This window comes from Acomys russatus, chromosome 4 (assembly GCF_903995435.1).
Source record: "Acomys russatus chromosome 4, mAcoRus1.1, whole genome shotgun sequence".
Taxonomy (NCBI): domain Eukaryota; kingdom Metazoa; phylum Chordata; class Mammalia; order Rodentia; family Muridae; genus Acomys; species Acomys russatus.
The window spans coordinates 14486632-14505035 of record NC_067140.1 but is presented as its reverse complement, the minus strand read 5'-3'; the positions used below and the strand labels follow the sequence as shown (position 1 = coordinate 14505035).

Here is an 18404-nt window from a genome sequence, read left to right as displayed (position 1 = left end):
TGTTGGTTTTCCTGATTTAAAAGATCTTTAACTGAGAAGTACTTTTAACTTGAAGCTTTCAGAAGACTGCTTGGAAACAGCAGATCCCCAGCCGAGGTTATATATCTCCTTGGTGATTGCGGTGATATTGAATGGCGCTCATCTTGCTGATAAAATTATTAAACTGTACCAAGTAGCATCCAAGCAAAAGGGGAGAAGACATAGAAAGACTGACTTTGGGTTTTGTAAAGAATACCATGTCATAGGAATAGAAAGAAGCCTTTCCTTTCTCTACTCAAAAGAAGTGGTCCACCTGTATTTGGGAAGACGCCCAAGCTGCTGCTGGCTTGCTGTTGGTTAGCTTGTATCCAGTCATGGTTCCCATTTCATGTCCAAAAGGAGCTCTGACTCATGCTGCCCTTTTCTTCTCCTTTAGATTAATGTCATTTCTATTTCCTTGATGTTGGCTCTCTAGCTTTCTGAGGAGTCAGGAAAAAAATAATGTGAAAGAAAAACTCCCTAAACCTCTGCTTCCAGCTACAGGAGCTCAGGTTTCCAGAAGTTTTGTGTATGTGTGCTAGAATTGTGAAGGACTTAATAACAATGTTGCTGATGTATTCTGCACTGTTTATAAAAACCTCTCAACCCTCGCCTAACATAGGCAGTCCTCCTGAATGAGATTCTTAGCCAGAAAGTTCATTTCATTGTCTCTATGTCAGCCAGCCAAGCTGAAAGATTAAGACACTCTGAAATGAAGGTGAAAAGTCAGACACTTGGCACAGCACAGGAAAGATGTGTTGGCCTTTAAAGTAAAGAAGTAGTTGAAGGATGCATGCAGTTCAGTGGCAGACAACTTGCCTAGCCACACCAAAAAGCAAAGCAAAACCAGGCGTGGTTGCTCATCCCTTTAATCCCAGCATTGGAAGACTGAGATAGGAAGGATATCTTGAATTTGGGGTTAATCTGTCTTAAAGAAGGAAGAAAGGGAAAAAATGTATACTAGTTGAATTTTTTTTTTTAAAGAAGAAACAAGCTACAACATCTGCACACATCCTTGCTTTGTATTACTCAAGGAGATTAGATGCTGCAAAGCAATTGTGATGAAATGGCTTAGTGTATGCCCTTGCCTGTACTGTAAATAACCTTCCAATTGCAAAATTGTTTTTGACAACTTGAATATAAAATAACCGCCTTTCTATCTGGAAACAGTATTGCTTCGAAATTTCATAGTATATAACCACTTTGATCTCCTAATACCTATATGGTAGCACTCATAGGCTGGATTCCATGTAATACCCTTTCTTTTGTTTTTTCCGAGACAAGGTTTCTCTGTGTTAGCCTTGGCTGTTCTGGACTTGCTTTGTAGACCAGGCTGGCCTCGAACTCACGGTGATCCGCCTGCCTCTGCCTCCCCGGTGCAGGGATTAAAGGGGTATGCCACCACAACCAGCTGTAATACTATGCATATGCAGAGGGAAAGGATAGAGTTGACAGAAACTTAGCAGTTGGTTAACATAGTACTGCAGGGAACATTGTAGCACCTAAAAAAATCCCAGCACTCCAGTGTAGCAGGCAGGAAGATCTTGAGTTCAAAGCAGCTTATGCTACAAACAACACCGTTTATATGCACATACCATATATATCCCAGTAATATTATGAAAACTGTAAAAAGTTAAAGGTATTATATTTCTTCCAAATCCTAGCTGTCCTGTACTTGAAATGTGTAATGAGCAGGTCAGTAGCCCTTGCAAAGCTGAACTTTGTTCTTCACAATTATACATTTTTTTAAAAATTAGGAATGAGAGAGATGCTCAGTGGGTGAAGATCCTGCTTGCCAATGACAGCCTGAGCTCAATCTTTAGAACCCACATAGTAGAACTGACTCCTAAAAGTTGTCCAGCCCTCACACATGCACACACACAGTTTTTTTTTGTTTTTGTTTTGTTTTAATGTTATTTGCTGTGATGCCTGTCATTGTATAATGTGTGATTTGGATATTTGTGAACTTACAGAAGTTCCATCTGCAGTATCATAGCTCTAGACAGCTGTTACTAGTCAAGTCTTAACATAATAAGTATATCCTGAGTTGGATGTGGTAGTGCCCACTTTTAATCCCAGGCAGAGGCAGCCTTATCTCTTTATCTCTGTGAGTTTAAGGCCAACCTGGTTTAGTGAATGAGTTTCAGGACAGCCAAGGTTATATAGAGACACCCTGTCTCAAAAAACAAAAACAAAAACAAAGGAAAAAGAAAAACTCTGATTTTAAGCAGAGATTATATTCTGTGTCCTCATAATTCAGAAGGTAAGGAATGATTTGGGCAGAATAAGTTTCTCTGGCTATGTATGTTCAAATTTGCTTCAGTTTTGTCATAATATAGAGACTTCTGATTTAAAGTAGAGTTACAGATCTTCCTCATTTGAATGAGAATTTAAAAATTGGCAACTTACTGCATGAGTGAAGCCTATATGCAGACCATTTTTTTCCACATTGCTGTAGTCTTGCACATGATAATAAAGCACTGGGATTTGTAAAATGTGTAATTACTATTTTAAAGCATTCTATTAAGTGAGTGTTTGATATCATTTGAGTCATTAGCTATGATGCTGTTAACTGCTTGAATGGAACAAATGGAAGAAATGAAGCTGCACTGCACTAGGAAGCAGTATGTTTTGTTTGTCAGAAGTTTGGAAATTCTGATGCATTCCTTTTGTTTTCTAAGCTCAGGTGTTATTTTGAGACATAGGTCGGTGTGTTTCTTTATGTGCTCACTTATCTCTTAGCATATGGGTTTTGTTACTCGCTTCAGGTTTTGAAGAATGGGTAGGTTTTGTGTTTAACAAGGGGGCTTTACCTGCATCCATCATTGCCCTTTCTCTTAGAGGTGCTGTGCTTTCCTTACTCGTCTATGGCATGTGCTGTCCTCTCTAAATGAAAATGGATTGGGAATGAGTTCTCACAACCTGTGTGCAAAATGTTTATGCTCACCTTAGCTTATAGATGTGAACAAATCACATTTGATTTTTGAAATTAGTTTATTTCCTACATCTCGTTCTGGAAGATTTTCATTCATTAGAAAGCAACCCAAAGTCCATTAAAAGGCTGTGCTTCATTGAATAGTGATGTTTTACGACCATTAATATTAGCTTCTTTATAACATAAAAAAGGATCGTTCATCTCCTCTCCATCCCATCTCCCCCTGCCCCTTCTCCTAAACTGTACTTTTCTTCCAGGAGAGAAAAAACCCACTGACAACCACCTTTGGCCCACTTTGGACAGGGGAATGTTAGGTTTAGGGTTTGGCAGGGTATGGAGATACTGACATAATTAAATTTACACAAATTATGTTTTAGGTACAAAATAGATGATCATTTTTTACCTGTAAGTCATAACACTGTACTGTCTTAACTTAATAATAAAAACTGCCTAAGTGCCAGTATGTCTCTGAATACTGAATGGATTTCCTTGGACCAGCTGACCAGTTGCCATTGTAGTTTTTTTGTTGTTGTTGTTTTTTGTTTTTGTTATTGCTTTCATTTAAAATGTTCTGATGATCTTGTTTTTATTCCGTAGCATTGAACAGATGGGTTGATTATTCTTTTCAGATATTAATAAGGCAGCGGAAAGAAGAAATATGAATACGGCTCCATCAAGAACCAGCCCCACACGAAGGTAAAGTACCCTGAAGCAGTGAGTTACCTTGGGAGAGCTGGGCTCTGGGGAGTTAAGCCCAACTTCACGCATCCAGGGTCTTTTCTTTTCCCCAACAAATCAGAAACACTCAAGCAAACAAGAACCTTGTCTGAAGGGCCTTGCTACTTTTTAAAATCATGCATCAGGAGATACAGCTTCCTCTGTAGGAAGCTTTCTGCTTTCGGTGACAAAAGCAGCAAGTTCAGCTTGCAGCATGAGTTGCAGGCAATTGGAAGAGGATAAACCTCTGTCTTTCCCCAGCTCGCATGTCATTGGGAGCCTTCAGAGCAGGAAGAGGGCCCCAGGGTCGTGTTGGTGTGTGCCTGCCGTGCTGCACTGTGGCGGGCAGCAGAGATTGACTCTTCACTGCAGATTGCTGCCGGTCCAGATGTTAACCCAGGTTTGCGGGAAGAGCTGCTTGAGAGATTGCCACTGTGCTTGTGCTGCAGATCCGTGTGCTCGCATGTTTGGGTTACTTGTTTGAAGGAAAATAAAAAGGGCAAAATACTCCATTTCTCAAAAGTCTTCCTTTTTCTGAGCTTTTCTGAACACAGAAGGCATTTCCTCAATATGGTCTTCCTTCCAGTATAGACAAAAAAAGTCACAACTTTGGTGTGTACTCTCAAGACATAAAGGAGAGCTTTGCTAGTGTTCTGTTGAGATTGTGTATACATTTTGTGGTCCCAAAGCAGCGTACAAGTGGGATGCAATGTGTGCAGTTTTGTGTGGCATGCAACCGGTGCGATGTAGTTCGTATCTGATGTCTCTTGAAGGCTCCTATACATACTCTAGGTTTTGCCTTTGCTCCTAGGTAAAATGCCAGATTTCCACAGAAATGACATCCTACAATAAGGTACATTCCAGTGAATGCCTCAGAGGAACAGGAACTTGACACCGACCGACCCTGTAGCTTGAGTTGGCTCCCCAGGATCAACATACTGGAAGGAGAGAACTGACACCCATAAGTTGTCCTCTACTTCCACATGTGCGCCGTGACACCCCTACACACAGAGAGAGGGTTGCAATTTTTAACTAAACTACATTCCCTCTATGAGCTAAGCTTAGTTGTCCAGACAGAACCCTAATGTACATATGTTGTACTAGCCATGAGACCTGGGAATGTACTTGACTTACTGAGCACTTGCACATGACTTGGCAGCTATCCTGCTTTTGGACAGAGCCACCTGTGTCCCTTGTGGTTTTATTCTCACTTGGACATGAAGGGAAGGTATTTTTTTAACTGTCAAAATACATCTGTACAGTCTGCAGATTTCATGCTGACATTGCAAGCAAGACAATGCTTCTGATTTCAGCTGAATTCTTTGTCTATTCTTGCCTGTACAGAGGAGTTGAATCAAACCCCACAACTGTAGCTATGCCTCAGCTGTCACATGGATATCTAGCCATCTATTGGTTTCCCTGTACAAGAAGGTACATCATCTTATTTTGTTACTTCTAACACCATAATGCCTGTGACTGGCTGCAAGTATAGCTCAGCTGGTAGAGGGCTTATCTCACGTGTACTAAACTCTGGGTTCAATCCCCAGCACCACATAAACTCTGTGTTGTGATACGTGCCATAATCAGAGCACCTGAGAATTGGAGGCAAAAGGAGTTCAAGGTCATAATAGCTACATTGTGGGTTCAAGGCTAGTCTGGGATACAGTAGAGCTTGTCTAGTGTGGCTTTCAGATTAATATTGTGTTAGTTGACTTATGGTTATGTGTGAGTAGCCTGGAGAACATAAATCCTTAATTCCATGTAATGTCTGCTTTCATCAGGCTGTATCTAACTGGTATAGATTTAAGGCATTCCTATCTCTATTCTTAACTCATTCCTCAGTAAACATACAGTGGGGTAGCTAAGAGTTTGTATCTAATAGTCAGAATTATGAGGTTTCAGATCAAAGTTGTAGTTGCCAGTGACTTAAAAGAAGAGACATAATGAATGTGTCCAATTTCCAAAGAGCTCTAGTGTATATTTTTCTCAACTAAGTGGCTTAAAGGAGTGTGGAATTTATAACTATGGAGACATTAACTCTACTAGAAAAATTTTCCACCTGTGATGCTTGTGATCTTTGGATAGTTACCAGCTATGTTTTTACAGAAATGAAAAAAGAAAGCACACACACTTTATAAAATAGTCATTCTTGATTCTGTTATGAACTGAAAGGGCATTTTATATCATCCTAATAATGATGTTTAGCCAGGTGCTCTCACATTTCTAGTTGATCATTAATATTCAACATTGCGATTTTGGAAAAATAGCTCACGGTTTTGGAATCCAATATAGCCATTGCCTGGGCACTAAATAAAAGCGAAAACCTAAACAAAGAAGCCCAAATTTTTACCTTTAAAAAACAAAACACAGAGATCAAGACAAAGTAAACATACTGAAATAAACCAGTACTGTTTTGGTTAGTGCCCTACCCGTGCTTAGTTTCTTGGACATAGCAGTAGACCAGCAGTGGAATGCAAGTATAGGCAGGGCAGATTAGTCTGGAAGGACAGTGACTTCTGAACTGTCAGTCCCTTGCGGTGTATGCATCCAGTCAAAGCCTTGAGGTAATTGCAGTGTCAGCAGTAGAACTGCCTTCACTCGGCAGCCCTGATCTTTCTGTGTGCCCCAGCACAGTGTTGTACTATTCTGGGAGTGAGACTTGACACTGAACTGATGACCAGCATTTCCTTTAAGATATGCTTTTATGTCTTCATGCTATCTACTTTAGAACAAAAAAATAGTAGATTTGCTGGCAAGACCTTCGTAACACTTGTTTTGCTGGACTTTAATTGTGTGTCAAAACACCTATCTATGGGAGTTCTCACAAGATTATCACATCTTTAAACATCTCTGTAAACCACAGTTCTTCTGGGTTTGCTCTGTGTTCAGTAATATGCCTCCCTAATGACTCTAGCTATCAGGGTATGATTCTGACACTTGGCCTGGCCAAGCATGAAATCTGCATGAGGGATCCCTACTCTGGATCACATTTCAACCTGGATCCTTTGTGTACAACCCTTGCGCTGCTTCCGTGGACCACTTCAGTGCACAGCATACTTATCCTTGTCGTCTGTAGCTGGTTAACAGGCAGTGGTCTACTTTCAGTGACTGAGTTGTTATTCTCATGTCCCAGATTTTCGAAGTTGCCATTTTCAGTACACCGTGAAAATCAAATCTTGAACACATCAATTAGACTTCCAAGTACTGTTTCCTAAACCTTCCCATATGACCTAAGGAACAACAAATACTTTCTCCACACCAAAAGATCATCAAAGGATTCCCCCCCCGCCCCCATATTTGTGAAGGGTGTTGAGCATGGTACTTCTCGGGTGAAAGCCACTGGGGCTTAGCTCATCAGAAATAATCTGGCTCTGGACAGATAGTCTATATGACCTGGCATGCTTTCACCTTGTCTATGTGGCCTTAATTTCTTCAATAACTGCTTGTTCCTGTGGTATGAGATCATCCCAACTTTCAATGGCCTTACAGTGGAAGACCTCTTCTCTTACACCTGAAGAAAGTCCTCAGCTCTCAAGAAATGCCACATCTAGCAACAAAGACACCAGCATGCTTCCCAGAGAGAAGCTTGAGCACTCTCAGAATTTGCATCTGTGAAGAAGGCATCTCATTGTACCCCATTTCCTACCTGCATTTGATAATAGAGTTCTCCAAGTCCTTAATCTCGCACCACATGGGCTGTCATGGTGCAGGGTCAAAGTCACAACCACATCTAGCCATTTAGATAATGGTATTTTTGGGTAGAATCTGTGTTGGGAATTTGAAGAGCTGATGAAGGATATTTCTCGGGGTCAAATGAAGGTTGACTCTCCCAAGAACAATACTGCAGTGGACACGAGAGGAGTGAATGACAGAAAAAGAAAGAAAATAGGGCCTTTCTCCTGAACCTCCTGACAGCCAAAGCCGAGGAGCATTGTCTTGGATCTGGTGCTTCAAGCTTGCTGAAAAACAGCTCAAGTCCATCTCTGCCTTTTAAGCGGACCATCTGTCAGTTCTCTGCATGTTTTCAGATGCCTAGCACTCTCCAAGCTCCTGTAGTTCCCAGCAAAGGAAGCCGTCAACCAGAAGTATGTCGCTGGTTATTGAACCATAGTTTTTCCCCTTGCCCATCCCCACCTTATCTCTGAAATGTTCCCTGGTGATTTGATTCTCTTTTAAAACAAAGAGCATTTGCCTCTCCTTCCCTATCCCTGTGACTAGGTAAAGAACATGGAACAAAATTGTGTGTTGACCATATGCCTTCCATGGTGGCCTGTGGTGCTACTGTTTAACTGTCATGTTCTGTCCTTCCTGGTCTCTAGTGGTGTACTCTACTGTATGCTGCTTTGGCTTCCCTTTATGAAATACCTGTGGGTACCCTGCAATGATCCTGTGAACTTTTTGTGCTCCAGAAACTTGCTTGTAACCTACTTATTATCATCTGAGGTGAAGCTCCTCATGTAGGAGGCTTTTCCTGTCCTAGCTTTGGATGCTGGACACAGTACTGCCCTTTTATTAACTGTGTTGTTTGTTTTGAGAAAGATGGTGGGATCAGAAACAAGAGTGGTATTTCTCTGAGAACTTTGTTGTTTGGGTCCCTAGGTGGCCTTAAAGGGGTTTTCTTTTTTTTGTCTCCAGAAGAACAGCAGTCCGCCATATTATTCATTTGGAGGAGGGGAATGTTGTTTTGGGTAATTACTATCTTTACTGCCCATACCACCACCACTCCTTTGCTTCCATCTATTCCCCTTTGTGAATATCCAGAAGAGAATTATTGGCTTTATTGCCCATGGTCTTTGAGGGAAGGGAAAGGAAGGTTGTACCATACATGTATGGATCCAGGTTGTGAAAACAAGGTGGTTATGGTCAACCTGCAATGGCAAACACTTCCAGGTAAGATGCTTCAATGGAATAGAAAGAACAAGAACATTCGGGTTGGAGATGTAGATTGGTGGCAGTTCTTGCCTAGCATGAAGGAGCACTGCAACAAATAAAAACAGTAATAACAAGAACCAGATATGGCATTTTTAATTGTCATAAGGCTGCAGATAACATGCTGTGACATGGTTCTTTTATTCACATTCTCCTAGCCCTTATGTGGTTTGTGGCTGTCCAGGCTCATGATAAGTTCAAGCCTGATTGCCAAGAACACTTGAAATCTGATTCCCCTTCTAATGACTACTTGTAATCAATCCCCAAGGCAGGTATATTTGTCAATCATTAATAATCTAAAAATAGTTTGTATTTGTCACTTTCTATTGTATCCTGACTGTTTGCCCACATTTGACACTGTAGCAGATGTTTTATGTAACACGAGAATTCTGCAGTACAATATGGGAACTTGAGCAGTCTTAGTCTGCACTTGCTTCTGATAAAAATGGTTAGCACTCATTTAAACACGTGCCTAATGTGTGATTGTGTCTACAAATCAAAAAGTACTGATGAGCCTTCAAATAGAGGACCAGAGTAGTCACAGATGTTCTGAAGGCTGAGGCAGAAAAGCTTTCTTGAACCTAGAGTTTGAGACCAGCTAAACAGCCTAACAAGTCCTCATCTCCAAAAACAAAAAACAAAACCAACCCTCCCAAAAAAAGTCAGAAAAGAATTTCTTTAGAAACAAAATTGCATATAAATTGCTTTTGCTGTAGCTATGAGGATGAAGGGAAATCAGGCCTTTCTCCCATTTCTGTGATAAATGTACAGTGTGAACAGTGGTGATGAAGGACAGAGGTCTTGACCGAACATAGTACCTGCTCTTGGAAGGCGTAGAGTTCAGTACAATAGTTTAATTTATTAACATTTCCTGGACACTGCTGAATCCTTATAGATGCAGCCTTCAAGACAACTTTTTGTTGGTAGGGAATTCATGTAAACAGATAACCACCTTTCCCTGCCTAGGGAGAAGTTGTGTCTCCAGAAAGTGATGCTGGGCAAATTTTTTGTTGCTTTGTAAACAACAGAAAATAGACTTAACAGACAGCTGCTCTATGATAGCCTTCAAGGAGCACTCTTGTGCCTGTGGTCAAATGTTGAGTAAAATGTTGTGCACTGTGTTGCTGTGACCTCTGGGCAGTCTGCTAAGTGCAGTAATAGTTTGTGTAGGAACATGTTCCTCCCAACATAGTTCTGTGTAGTACATTTCTGTTGCAGAATCACATTGACCCCTTTGTTCCTGTAGAATTTGCAGTCTACTAGAGAAGATACATTAAATGAAGATAGTATGTAAACTTTTGCTAAATAATATGAGAAGGTACAGAGTAGTTAGGACAGGGGGGCAGCTCAGTGGTAGAGCACTCACTTTTAGCATCTGCAATACCATGAATTAACCCCTAATACCACCCCCAAAAGTAAAACCATGAAATTTTTTTATAACCTTGAGATTTTAGGGGCAGAAAGTAATTTTTTCCCCTCCTTATGAGGCATGGTCTCACTGTGTAGCTGTGCTAACTGTGTGTACGAGGCTAGCCACAGAGTCATGACATTCCTTCCACCTTGGCCTCCTGAGTGCTGGGGTTTTAGATGTGTACTGCCACACCTAGAAAACCTTTAAATTAACAAAATGAGTCAGGCATGGTGGCACACACTCTTGTAATCCCAGCACTCAGGAGGACCATGATCCTAGACTATGAGACCCTGTTTCAGTTTTTAGAAAGTAAACTCGAAGAGAATCAGGGAATAGGGGATATTTCTATGCTGAGATCTAGAAAGGGAATATAGGTCCATTCCTGCTATACAAAGAGATAAGGAAAAATCTTGGCTGGTTGTAGATGAAAAGCTCATATGGCACAAAAGTGGTAAACTAGGGAGAAAGTGCAGTGGGGTTGGAGAATATAGGGTCAAAAATCATTCAGGCCCTTCCTAGCCTTGGTGGAAAAAAAAATTTTTTTTTCTATTGAATTTAAGTACTGTGGGAAATGAACAAAGGATTTTACTATATAAATGTCTGCTCCAGAGCAAGCTTTCCGGACAAAGACAAGAGCAGAACACTCTAAAGGTTCTTTCTCTGGTTTGGAAGACAAGGTCAAGAGTTAGCATTCAATGGTGCCAGTGAAGGTAAATTGAGTAGAACTGACACCAGTTTTCAGAGAAGGAAACTGATGTATTTAGACATAATTGGAAGCAGGAATGATGACATTGAGCTTTCTGGTTTGAGTGACTGTCAGATATATCACTCACTGAGGTAGAAAGCTAGAGGCGGGGCCTGTTTGTTGGGGAATATCAAAAGTTTAGGGCAAGTGTTATGGAGGAGGTAATCCTGAAGTTGGTTCAGATGTAAGACATTGTACAAAGATAAGTGCCAGATCAAGGTGAGTCACAGACATGGAGGTTTTAGCAGGGAAAAAGCAGTTACTAGGGAGATTTGAGGAAGTGGCTGGAAGGTGGAATGTGGGCTTGCCTGTGAGGATTAGGTGGACTGGACTCATCTAGGAAATAGAGAAACCGCATGAGCATAAGTATGGAGACAGGTTTGTTTGTGGATTAAGTCATGAAAGCAAATTAAGTTGAACCAGGAAATAGTGAAAGAGGAACTAACTGATTTGTTAGGCTGCCCAGGGATCCTGGAGAGCCAAGAAAAGATGGGCAACTGGTAGAGATAGGCATTTAGGGTGTATTGAATGGATCGAAATCAAGAAGATTGGTTTTCTTTTTTTGTTTTGTTGTTGTTGTTGTTTTGTATATTTGTTTTGTCTTTTGGGAAATTTTTTTGGTATGAACACAGAAACAAGGCCTTACATAGGTGTGATATGGAGAAGCGTGAAGGGATACAGAGAAAAGATTCAAGTGGCTTAGTGGGCATGGAGAAGAGTCAAAGCGAACTGAAGACCTTAGCCACTGGCAGCTGGCAGAAGTGAAAATGCAGATGTTTAGCTGGTTAGACTGGAGTGGTTGTAACTTTAAGTCGTCTGGGATCAGTTTCCAGTGACTAAAACGTCTCATGAAGGATATTGACTTAGAGCCGTGCAAGCACATTACTGACTTCAGACACTTAAAATGAAAAGCAAGATCTTGTGCAAAAAGGAGCTACATTCCTTGTAAACCCTTAGATTGGAAGAAATTGCTACCAATAACAGTACACAAACTGATTATTTCACAGCTGTGAACTTTACATACCCAGTTTTGCTTGGTTTTTTCCCTACTGATTTGAATGACCAACTAGATATTTTAAGTGTTATTTTTATACTTTAAAAATTATTCCTCTGATTACTTTATATGAGATTGTGTTGAGCAGGATAACAGAGATGATAACTTCTCGCTGTTGAAGTGCTGTGTGTGAGAGGAAAGGCTTGAATGGTGGTACTTTCTCCCATATAGAGTTGAAAGGTTGGCTTTTCCTCTATGGGCCTTGGCCCTCACTATGCCCCATAGTTCTGACCCATAAAGTCTTTTTCAGATACTGGTCATGGAAGAAAATAGGCTTTAGAGGACACTGCTTTCACTTTGAAAACCTATTGTAACTGAAGAGACAATTTGGCTTGTGTAAGAAGCTGAGTTATGCTTGAAGCCTGGCGACTGCTACTACTTCAGCCAAAATGTTGGCTTTTGGCTTTTGCTCATTCATACTTCCTTTTATGCGGTAATCTTTTGAGATTCTAGAACTTTCTAGGCCTAACAAGAATGGGTGATTGTCTGAAATATTTAGTTGCATTCTCACTGTTCAAGTATTGTATTTTAGAGAAAAATACTTGCAGGGAGGTAGCATTCTCCTATAAAGAGCTGAAAGGGTTGGCTATCCAAAGTGTCTTTGTCTTAGTATGTTTTTGCTAACTCCCACAGGGATCCATATGGCTTTGGAGATAGTCGAGATACAAGGCGTGATCGCTCTCCAATTCGAGGAAGTCCAAGGAGAGAATCCAGGGATGGCAGAAATGGACGGGATGCCCGGGATAGCAGAGAGATTCGAGATCCTCGGGAGTTGCGGGACCACAGAGACAGCAGGGACATTCGGGACCACAGAGACAGCAGAAATATACGTGACGCTCGGGACCTAAGGGATTTTCGGGACTTACGTGATCTAAGAGACTCTAGAGACCTTCGATATTATCGAGATCCCGAGTATGACAGATACAGAGATGTAAGAGACTCCCGAGATCCTCTGTACAGGTGTGTCCAGAGCTAGCCTGTCCGCCTCTCTGTTAGCAATGTTTCTTAGCTGTATTTGGGTACACTTACTGAAAACTCTATATAAGTAACCTTACACTTCCATGCTTATCAAGTAGCTCTCAGTAAGTTTGATGAATGTGTGAACGGCTGCTGAATTGTGTTCACTAAAAGCATCTGAAGCCGGGTGGTGGTGATACACACCGCTAACCCCAGCATTTGGGAGGCAAAGGCAAGTACATTTCTTAAGTTTGAGACAGCCAGGGCTACACAGAAAAACTCAGTCTCAAAAAACAAACAAACAAAAAAACATCTGGATCTGTCTGTGTTGTGAAAGACAATGCTGTACCAGTGAAAGCAGAAGTGGAGTATAAATTAGGTTGGCAGTGCAAGAGCATAGGGCTATGCAGTTAGCCAGGAAATGCATGAAAGATGTTCCACATCATGAGTCATCAGGCAGGTGCAGGTGAGAGCCACAGTGAGAACCTACTTCACTCCTGCTAGGATACAGCTAATGATTTTTAGGAAAGACGCAGAAAATAACTGTTAGCTAGATATGTACAGTGGCATATAGTTAAGATAGTTTAGTGGCCAGGTATGGGAGTGCACACCTGTAATCGTATTGTGGGGAGATGCTAGAAGACCAGTTGATAACACTGTGGGAAATGGTTAAGGGGTTCCCCAAAAGTTTAACACTGCAGGGCTAGGGAGATGGCTTAGACAGTGGGATATCTTGCTACACAAACATGAGGACCTACATATGCCGATCCAAGCATGGTGTATGCATTTGTAGCCCCAGCACTGTGGTGGTACAGACAGGTAGATCCCTCAAGGTCTTGGGTAGCCATCTTTGACAAATACATGAACTCCAGGGTCAGTGAGAGACTCTTCCTCCAAAAAATGTGAAGAGTGACCAAGGAAGGCACAGGACATCAGCCTTCGGCTTCCACACACGCAGTACAGACACACACACACACACACACACAAAGTTCAAGAGTTGAGGATGATTCAGATAATCATGAATGAGTGTGCATAGCAGGATATACAAACCACAAATGAAAACCACCCAAGTACCTATCAGCAAATGATTGGATTAGAAATGTTAGGTGTCCATGTCATACAATGGAGTGTTACTCAGTCATAAAAATGAAATGCCGATGGATCTTAAGACACAAGTGGACACTGAAAACACTGGGATAATTGAAATAAGCCAGACACAAAAAAGCTGACACTGTGATCCCACTTACTTGAACTCCTTAGACTAGGCAAATCCATAAAGACAGGAAATAGAGGTTATCAAGGGGCTGGGGAAAGTAGGCCAATGATGGAGAATTCTGATAGAGGTTATCTAATTGGGATTGTAGAGCAGATGCAGTGTGCACTTAGATGGATTAGCGCCCATTATGGTGATGCTCACCTGTGATCCCACGACAGGGAAATGAGGCAGGAGTCCAGGAGTTCAAAACCAGCCTTGGCTAAAAGAGCAAATTCAAGGCCACATGAGATGCTGCCTTAAAAAGACATGAAAATGGCAAAGTATTGATACATATTTTACAACAGGTTTTTGCTTTGGTTTGGTTTTTTGAGACAGCGTCTCTGTAGCCTTGGCTATCCTGGACTTGATTTGCTGATCAGGTTGGCCTACAACTCACAGACACCCCCTGCCAATGCCTCCCTGAGTGCTGAGATTACAGGCATGCTCCTTACAACAGTTTTTTAAAAGCATGGGGAAAAGAGATAAGGAAGGTATAAAATAGTTCTTCTAGCAACCATTTTTCATTTGCTCAAATGCTGTCTTTATACCAATTCTTTTCATCCCATGTCCCCATCATCAAAACTGAAATTAACCACAGCCCCAGAGACAATAAACAAGTCCTGAATTCATATGTGTGTGTTGAATCCTGTGACTGCCTGGGATAGACTTGAGTTGTAATTGTTGTTGTTGTTGTTATTTATTTATTTATTGTTCTGCCTGTGTGTATGCCTGCAGGCCAGAAGAGGACATCAGATCTTATTACAGATGGTTGTGAGTCACCTGTGGGTGCTGGGAATTGAACTCAGGACCTCTGGAAGAGCAGCCAGTGCTCTTAACCTCTGAGCCATCTCTCCAGCCCCCAGACTTGAGTTTTGAAGCATTCTTTGCATCTGATTTTTGCAGGATAGAACAGAATTGTAACTTGAGAAATTGTTCTTAACTTTTCAGGAGAGAAGGCTCCTATGATCGGTACCTGAGGGTAGATGACTATTACCGGAGAAAAGATGACTCTTACTTTGACCGGTACAGAGACAGCTTTGATGGACGAGGCCCTCCTGGCCCAGAGAGTCAGTCTCGTGCAAAAGGTGAAGTTGTAGCAGTGTGTTCCTGTTACTGGGGGGGACAGACGGACTCACTGAAGAGTCATGGACACCAGCACCTGGGTCCATAGATGTTGATGTTGATTTTTAATTGCAAATTAACGTCATGTAGTTTATAGTCATCCAACAGGAAATGGGGATAGCAGTGAGCAGAAGCTGGCAAGTGCGGTGCTGGAACTCGCTTGTCTTTTGCTATTCTGCAGGAAATGGACCACACGCATAGTGTGGGGTTTTCTGTGTCTTTATCACGTTTGCTTAGGTGAAGGCAAGCCTTTTATAACCTAGGTTTCTCGACTCTTTCTGCAGAGATTTCCATACTGTTTTATACAAAATGGCCAGTTAGAGATGGGAGAAACCTCATTACAGTTGTTCTAGAATGTAGTCACTCTTACCTATTTGAGTAGTACTGGCTGTTAAAAAATTTGCACTTTGACTTGTTTATTTAAAAAAAAAATTAGACTAATTTACATTAGAAACATTACAGAAGCCAGGCTAGGTGTCGCACACTTTAATCGCAGCACTTGGGAGGCGAGGCAGGCGATCTCTGTGAGTTCAAGGTCAGCCTGGTCTACAGAGTGAGTCCAGGACAGCCAAGGCCACACAGAGAAACCATGTCTCCAAAAAACCAAAAGGACAGTGTCCTGTGCCGGATGAGGTATTCAGAGAACTAGACTGTGGCTCACTTACTTTTGATTTTGAGACAGTGTGATATAACCCAGGCCAGCCTCCACTTCCCTGCCATGTGCCATCTTGCCCAACTTTTTTTCTTTTCTTTTCTTTTCCTCTCCCCCCCTCTCTTTAAAACAAGAGAAGCCTATGCTGGTCTGCAGCTCACTGTGTAAATCAGGCAGGCCTTGAACTCAACAGTCCTCCTGTCTCAGCCTTCCAAGTGCTGGGATTATACAGGTGTGAGTTAGCATCCTGGCTGATCCACCTTTATAAGCTAAATAGCTTAAAAAAAAAAAAAAAAGCAATAAATAATATAAATAGCTAACTGCCTTTCTTTTTTTTTTTTTTTTTTTAAGATTTATTTATTTATTATGTATACAGTGCTCTGCCTGCACGTATACCCGCAGGTTAGAAGAGGGCACCAGATCTCATTATAGATGGTTGTGAGCCACCATGTAGTTGCTGGGAATTGAACTCAGGACCTTTGGAAGAACATCCAGTGCTCTTAATCTCTGAGCCATCTCTCCAGCTTGCTAACTGCCTTTCTTAAGGTCCGTTTAGTAGTAGGGTTATATAAAACATTACAGTGGCCATGGCCTATCATCCATGGTTTCATCTTGATGGAGTTAAGATAGTAGAAAATAGTAAAAATGGTTAATTTTGAAAAATAGACATAAAGATTAATTCATAATGTCTTATTACATTGCAGAAGGACAGCCCTTACTTAGTTTTTCCCTGCTGGTGTCTTGCAGAGCGTTTGAAACGTGAGGAGCGACGTAGAGAGGAGCTTTATCGTCAGTATTTTGAGGAGATCCAGCGGCACTTTGATGCTGAGAGGCCGGTGGATTGCTCTGTTATTGTGGTCAACAAACAGACTAAGTAAGAACCCCCTGCTTGTCCCTCCTTGGTATGGAGAAGGTCAGTGCTTAGCAGCTCTGCTCCCTGGCCTTGTTATTACTTGAGCTTGAGCGAGAGTTCTTTCTCTCAGTGATAGAAAACCCAACATAAACTGCCTTAAGCCTAAAGGTATCATTTCAGTTTGCTCAAACGGAAAGTTCAAACATGGCCTCCTCTAAAGTCCAACTGTGAGCAAGGCACCCTTCTGTCAGGGTCTCAGCACTGCTTTCTTTGTTTCTGCCCCTTTTTTGACCACACTTTCTACTTGAAGAACCAGAGAGGCAGTGACTCTAGACATGTATCTTTTTTTGTTGTTGTTTTGGTTTTTGAGACTGTGTTTCTCTGTGTAGCCTTGACTGTCCTGGACTCAGTTTGTAGACCAGGCTGGCCTCGAACTCACAGCGATCCGCCTGCTGAGTACTTTTGATTAAAGATGCGCCACCACGCCCGGCTGACATGTATCTCCCTATCTTAGCAAGCATGCTGAAGACAAGGCTTCTCTTTCCTCATACCCATCTTTCTCCCTGTCTCTATCTGTCTCTCTGACTGACTGACTGACTGACTGTCTGTCTCTCTCTCTCTTTCTCTCTCTCTCTCTCTCTCTCTCTGTGTGTGTGTGTGTGTGTGTGTGTGTGTGTGTGTGTGTGTGCGTGCACTTGTGCATGCACATGTGTATGGGTACTACAGACACCAAAGGACACCATAGGCTCTCCTTTGATTATCATTCCCTCCCTTGTTCCTTTGAGAAAAGGCTTTCTTAGCCAGGTGATGGTGGCACAAACCTTTAATCCCAGCATTCAAGAGGCAGAGGCAGGCAGATCTCTCTGAGTCCAAGGCCAGCCTGGTCTACATAGTGAATTCCAAGACGGCCAGAGCTACACAGAGAACCCTATCTCTAAAGAAAGAAAGAAAGAAAGAGAGGGCCCCTTTCAGAACCTAGGACTACTATTACTCTGCTAGGTTATCAGCTGGCAAACACCAGCAGTTCGCCTTCTGCCTCTGACTCTAGAGTTTCTGGTGTGCTTGATCACACCCAGCTTTTATGTGGTGCTAGAATCCAAACTTGAGTTCTCATGCTTTCTAAGCTAATATTGTCCACCTCTAAGGCATCTCTCCAGCTGTTCCTCCAAGTATCCTAGCAGACTTCTTAGATTTTTCTTGAGACTAAGCTGGTTACTGTTTACTCCCATCCCTGATTTTGTCACTTTGGACAGGGGCCTACAATATGTAATTTACTATGGCTTTAGAGAAGAGATTAGCCTTGAGAACCATGTGAATCGAGAGTAAGAATGGAAGTATATTCTAGTTAAGAAGAGCAATAGATCTCTCCTGCTTCCACAAGGAGCAGCCTTGAATTCCATAGGACTTGAGGAAGCCCATGTGAATGAAGCCTGGCCCTACAGAAGGGTTACTAAGGTGATCACATTAGTCAAGTCAAAGCCACGATGCCCTCTCCTCCACTCTGTCCAGCTCGCATGTTTAGCCATGGCTGTGTCCTGTTTCCCATGTAGTTAGTAAATCTGTACATTTTGTAGCTGTTTGCAGTCACAGAGGCTCATTTCAAAGCTGCAGAGGCTAGGGAGATCTAATAAGACATCAGCCAGCAGGCACGGCTTCACAGGATTTGGGCTGCCTTGCTCTTTCTAGATGCAAAATAAACAGCCATATTTTTTGAGCACCTACCCCATACTGCCCCCTGGGTGCTTTACATAAATAA

At 41.9% G+C, this 18404-nt stretch overlaps 1 protein-coding gene across 4 annotated transcripts in view; it reads left to right on the top strand.

Moving 5' to 3' along the window:
- Positions 1 to 18404, top strand: part of Ncoa5 (nuclear receptor coactivator 5) — a 31717-nt gene that overhangs the window by 6976 nt on the left and 6337 nt on the right. For 2 of the 4 annotated variants that reach the window (XM_051143799.1, XM_051143801.1), the window contains exons 2-5: positions 3583 to 3649; positions 12443 to 12769; positions 14970 to 15106; positions 16543 to 16669. In XM_051143799.1, coding sequence (XP_050999756.1) covers positions 3612 to 3649; positions 12443 to 12769; positions 14970 to 15106; positions 16543 to 16669 — 629 coding nt within the window. In that variant the 5' untranslated portion in view covers positions 3583 to 3611. Of the gene's footprint in view, positions 1 to 3488; positions 3650 to 12442; positions 12770 to 14969; positions 15107 to 16542; positions 16670 to 18404 lie in introns of those variants that run through there. The other 2 variants (XM_051143800.1, XM_051143802.1) reach the window with 2 other exon arrangements.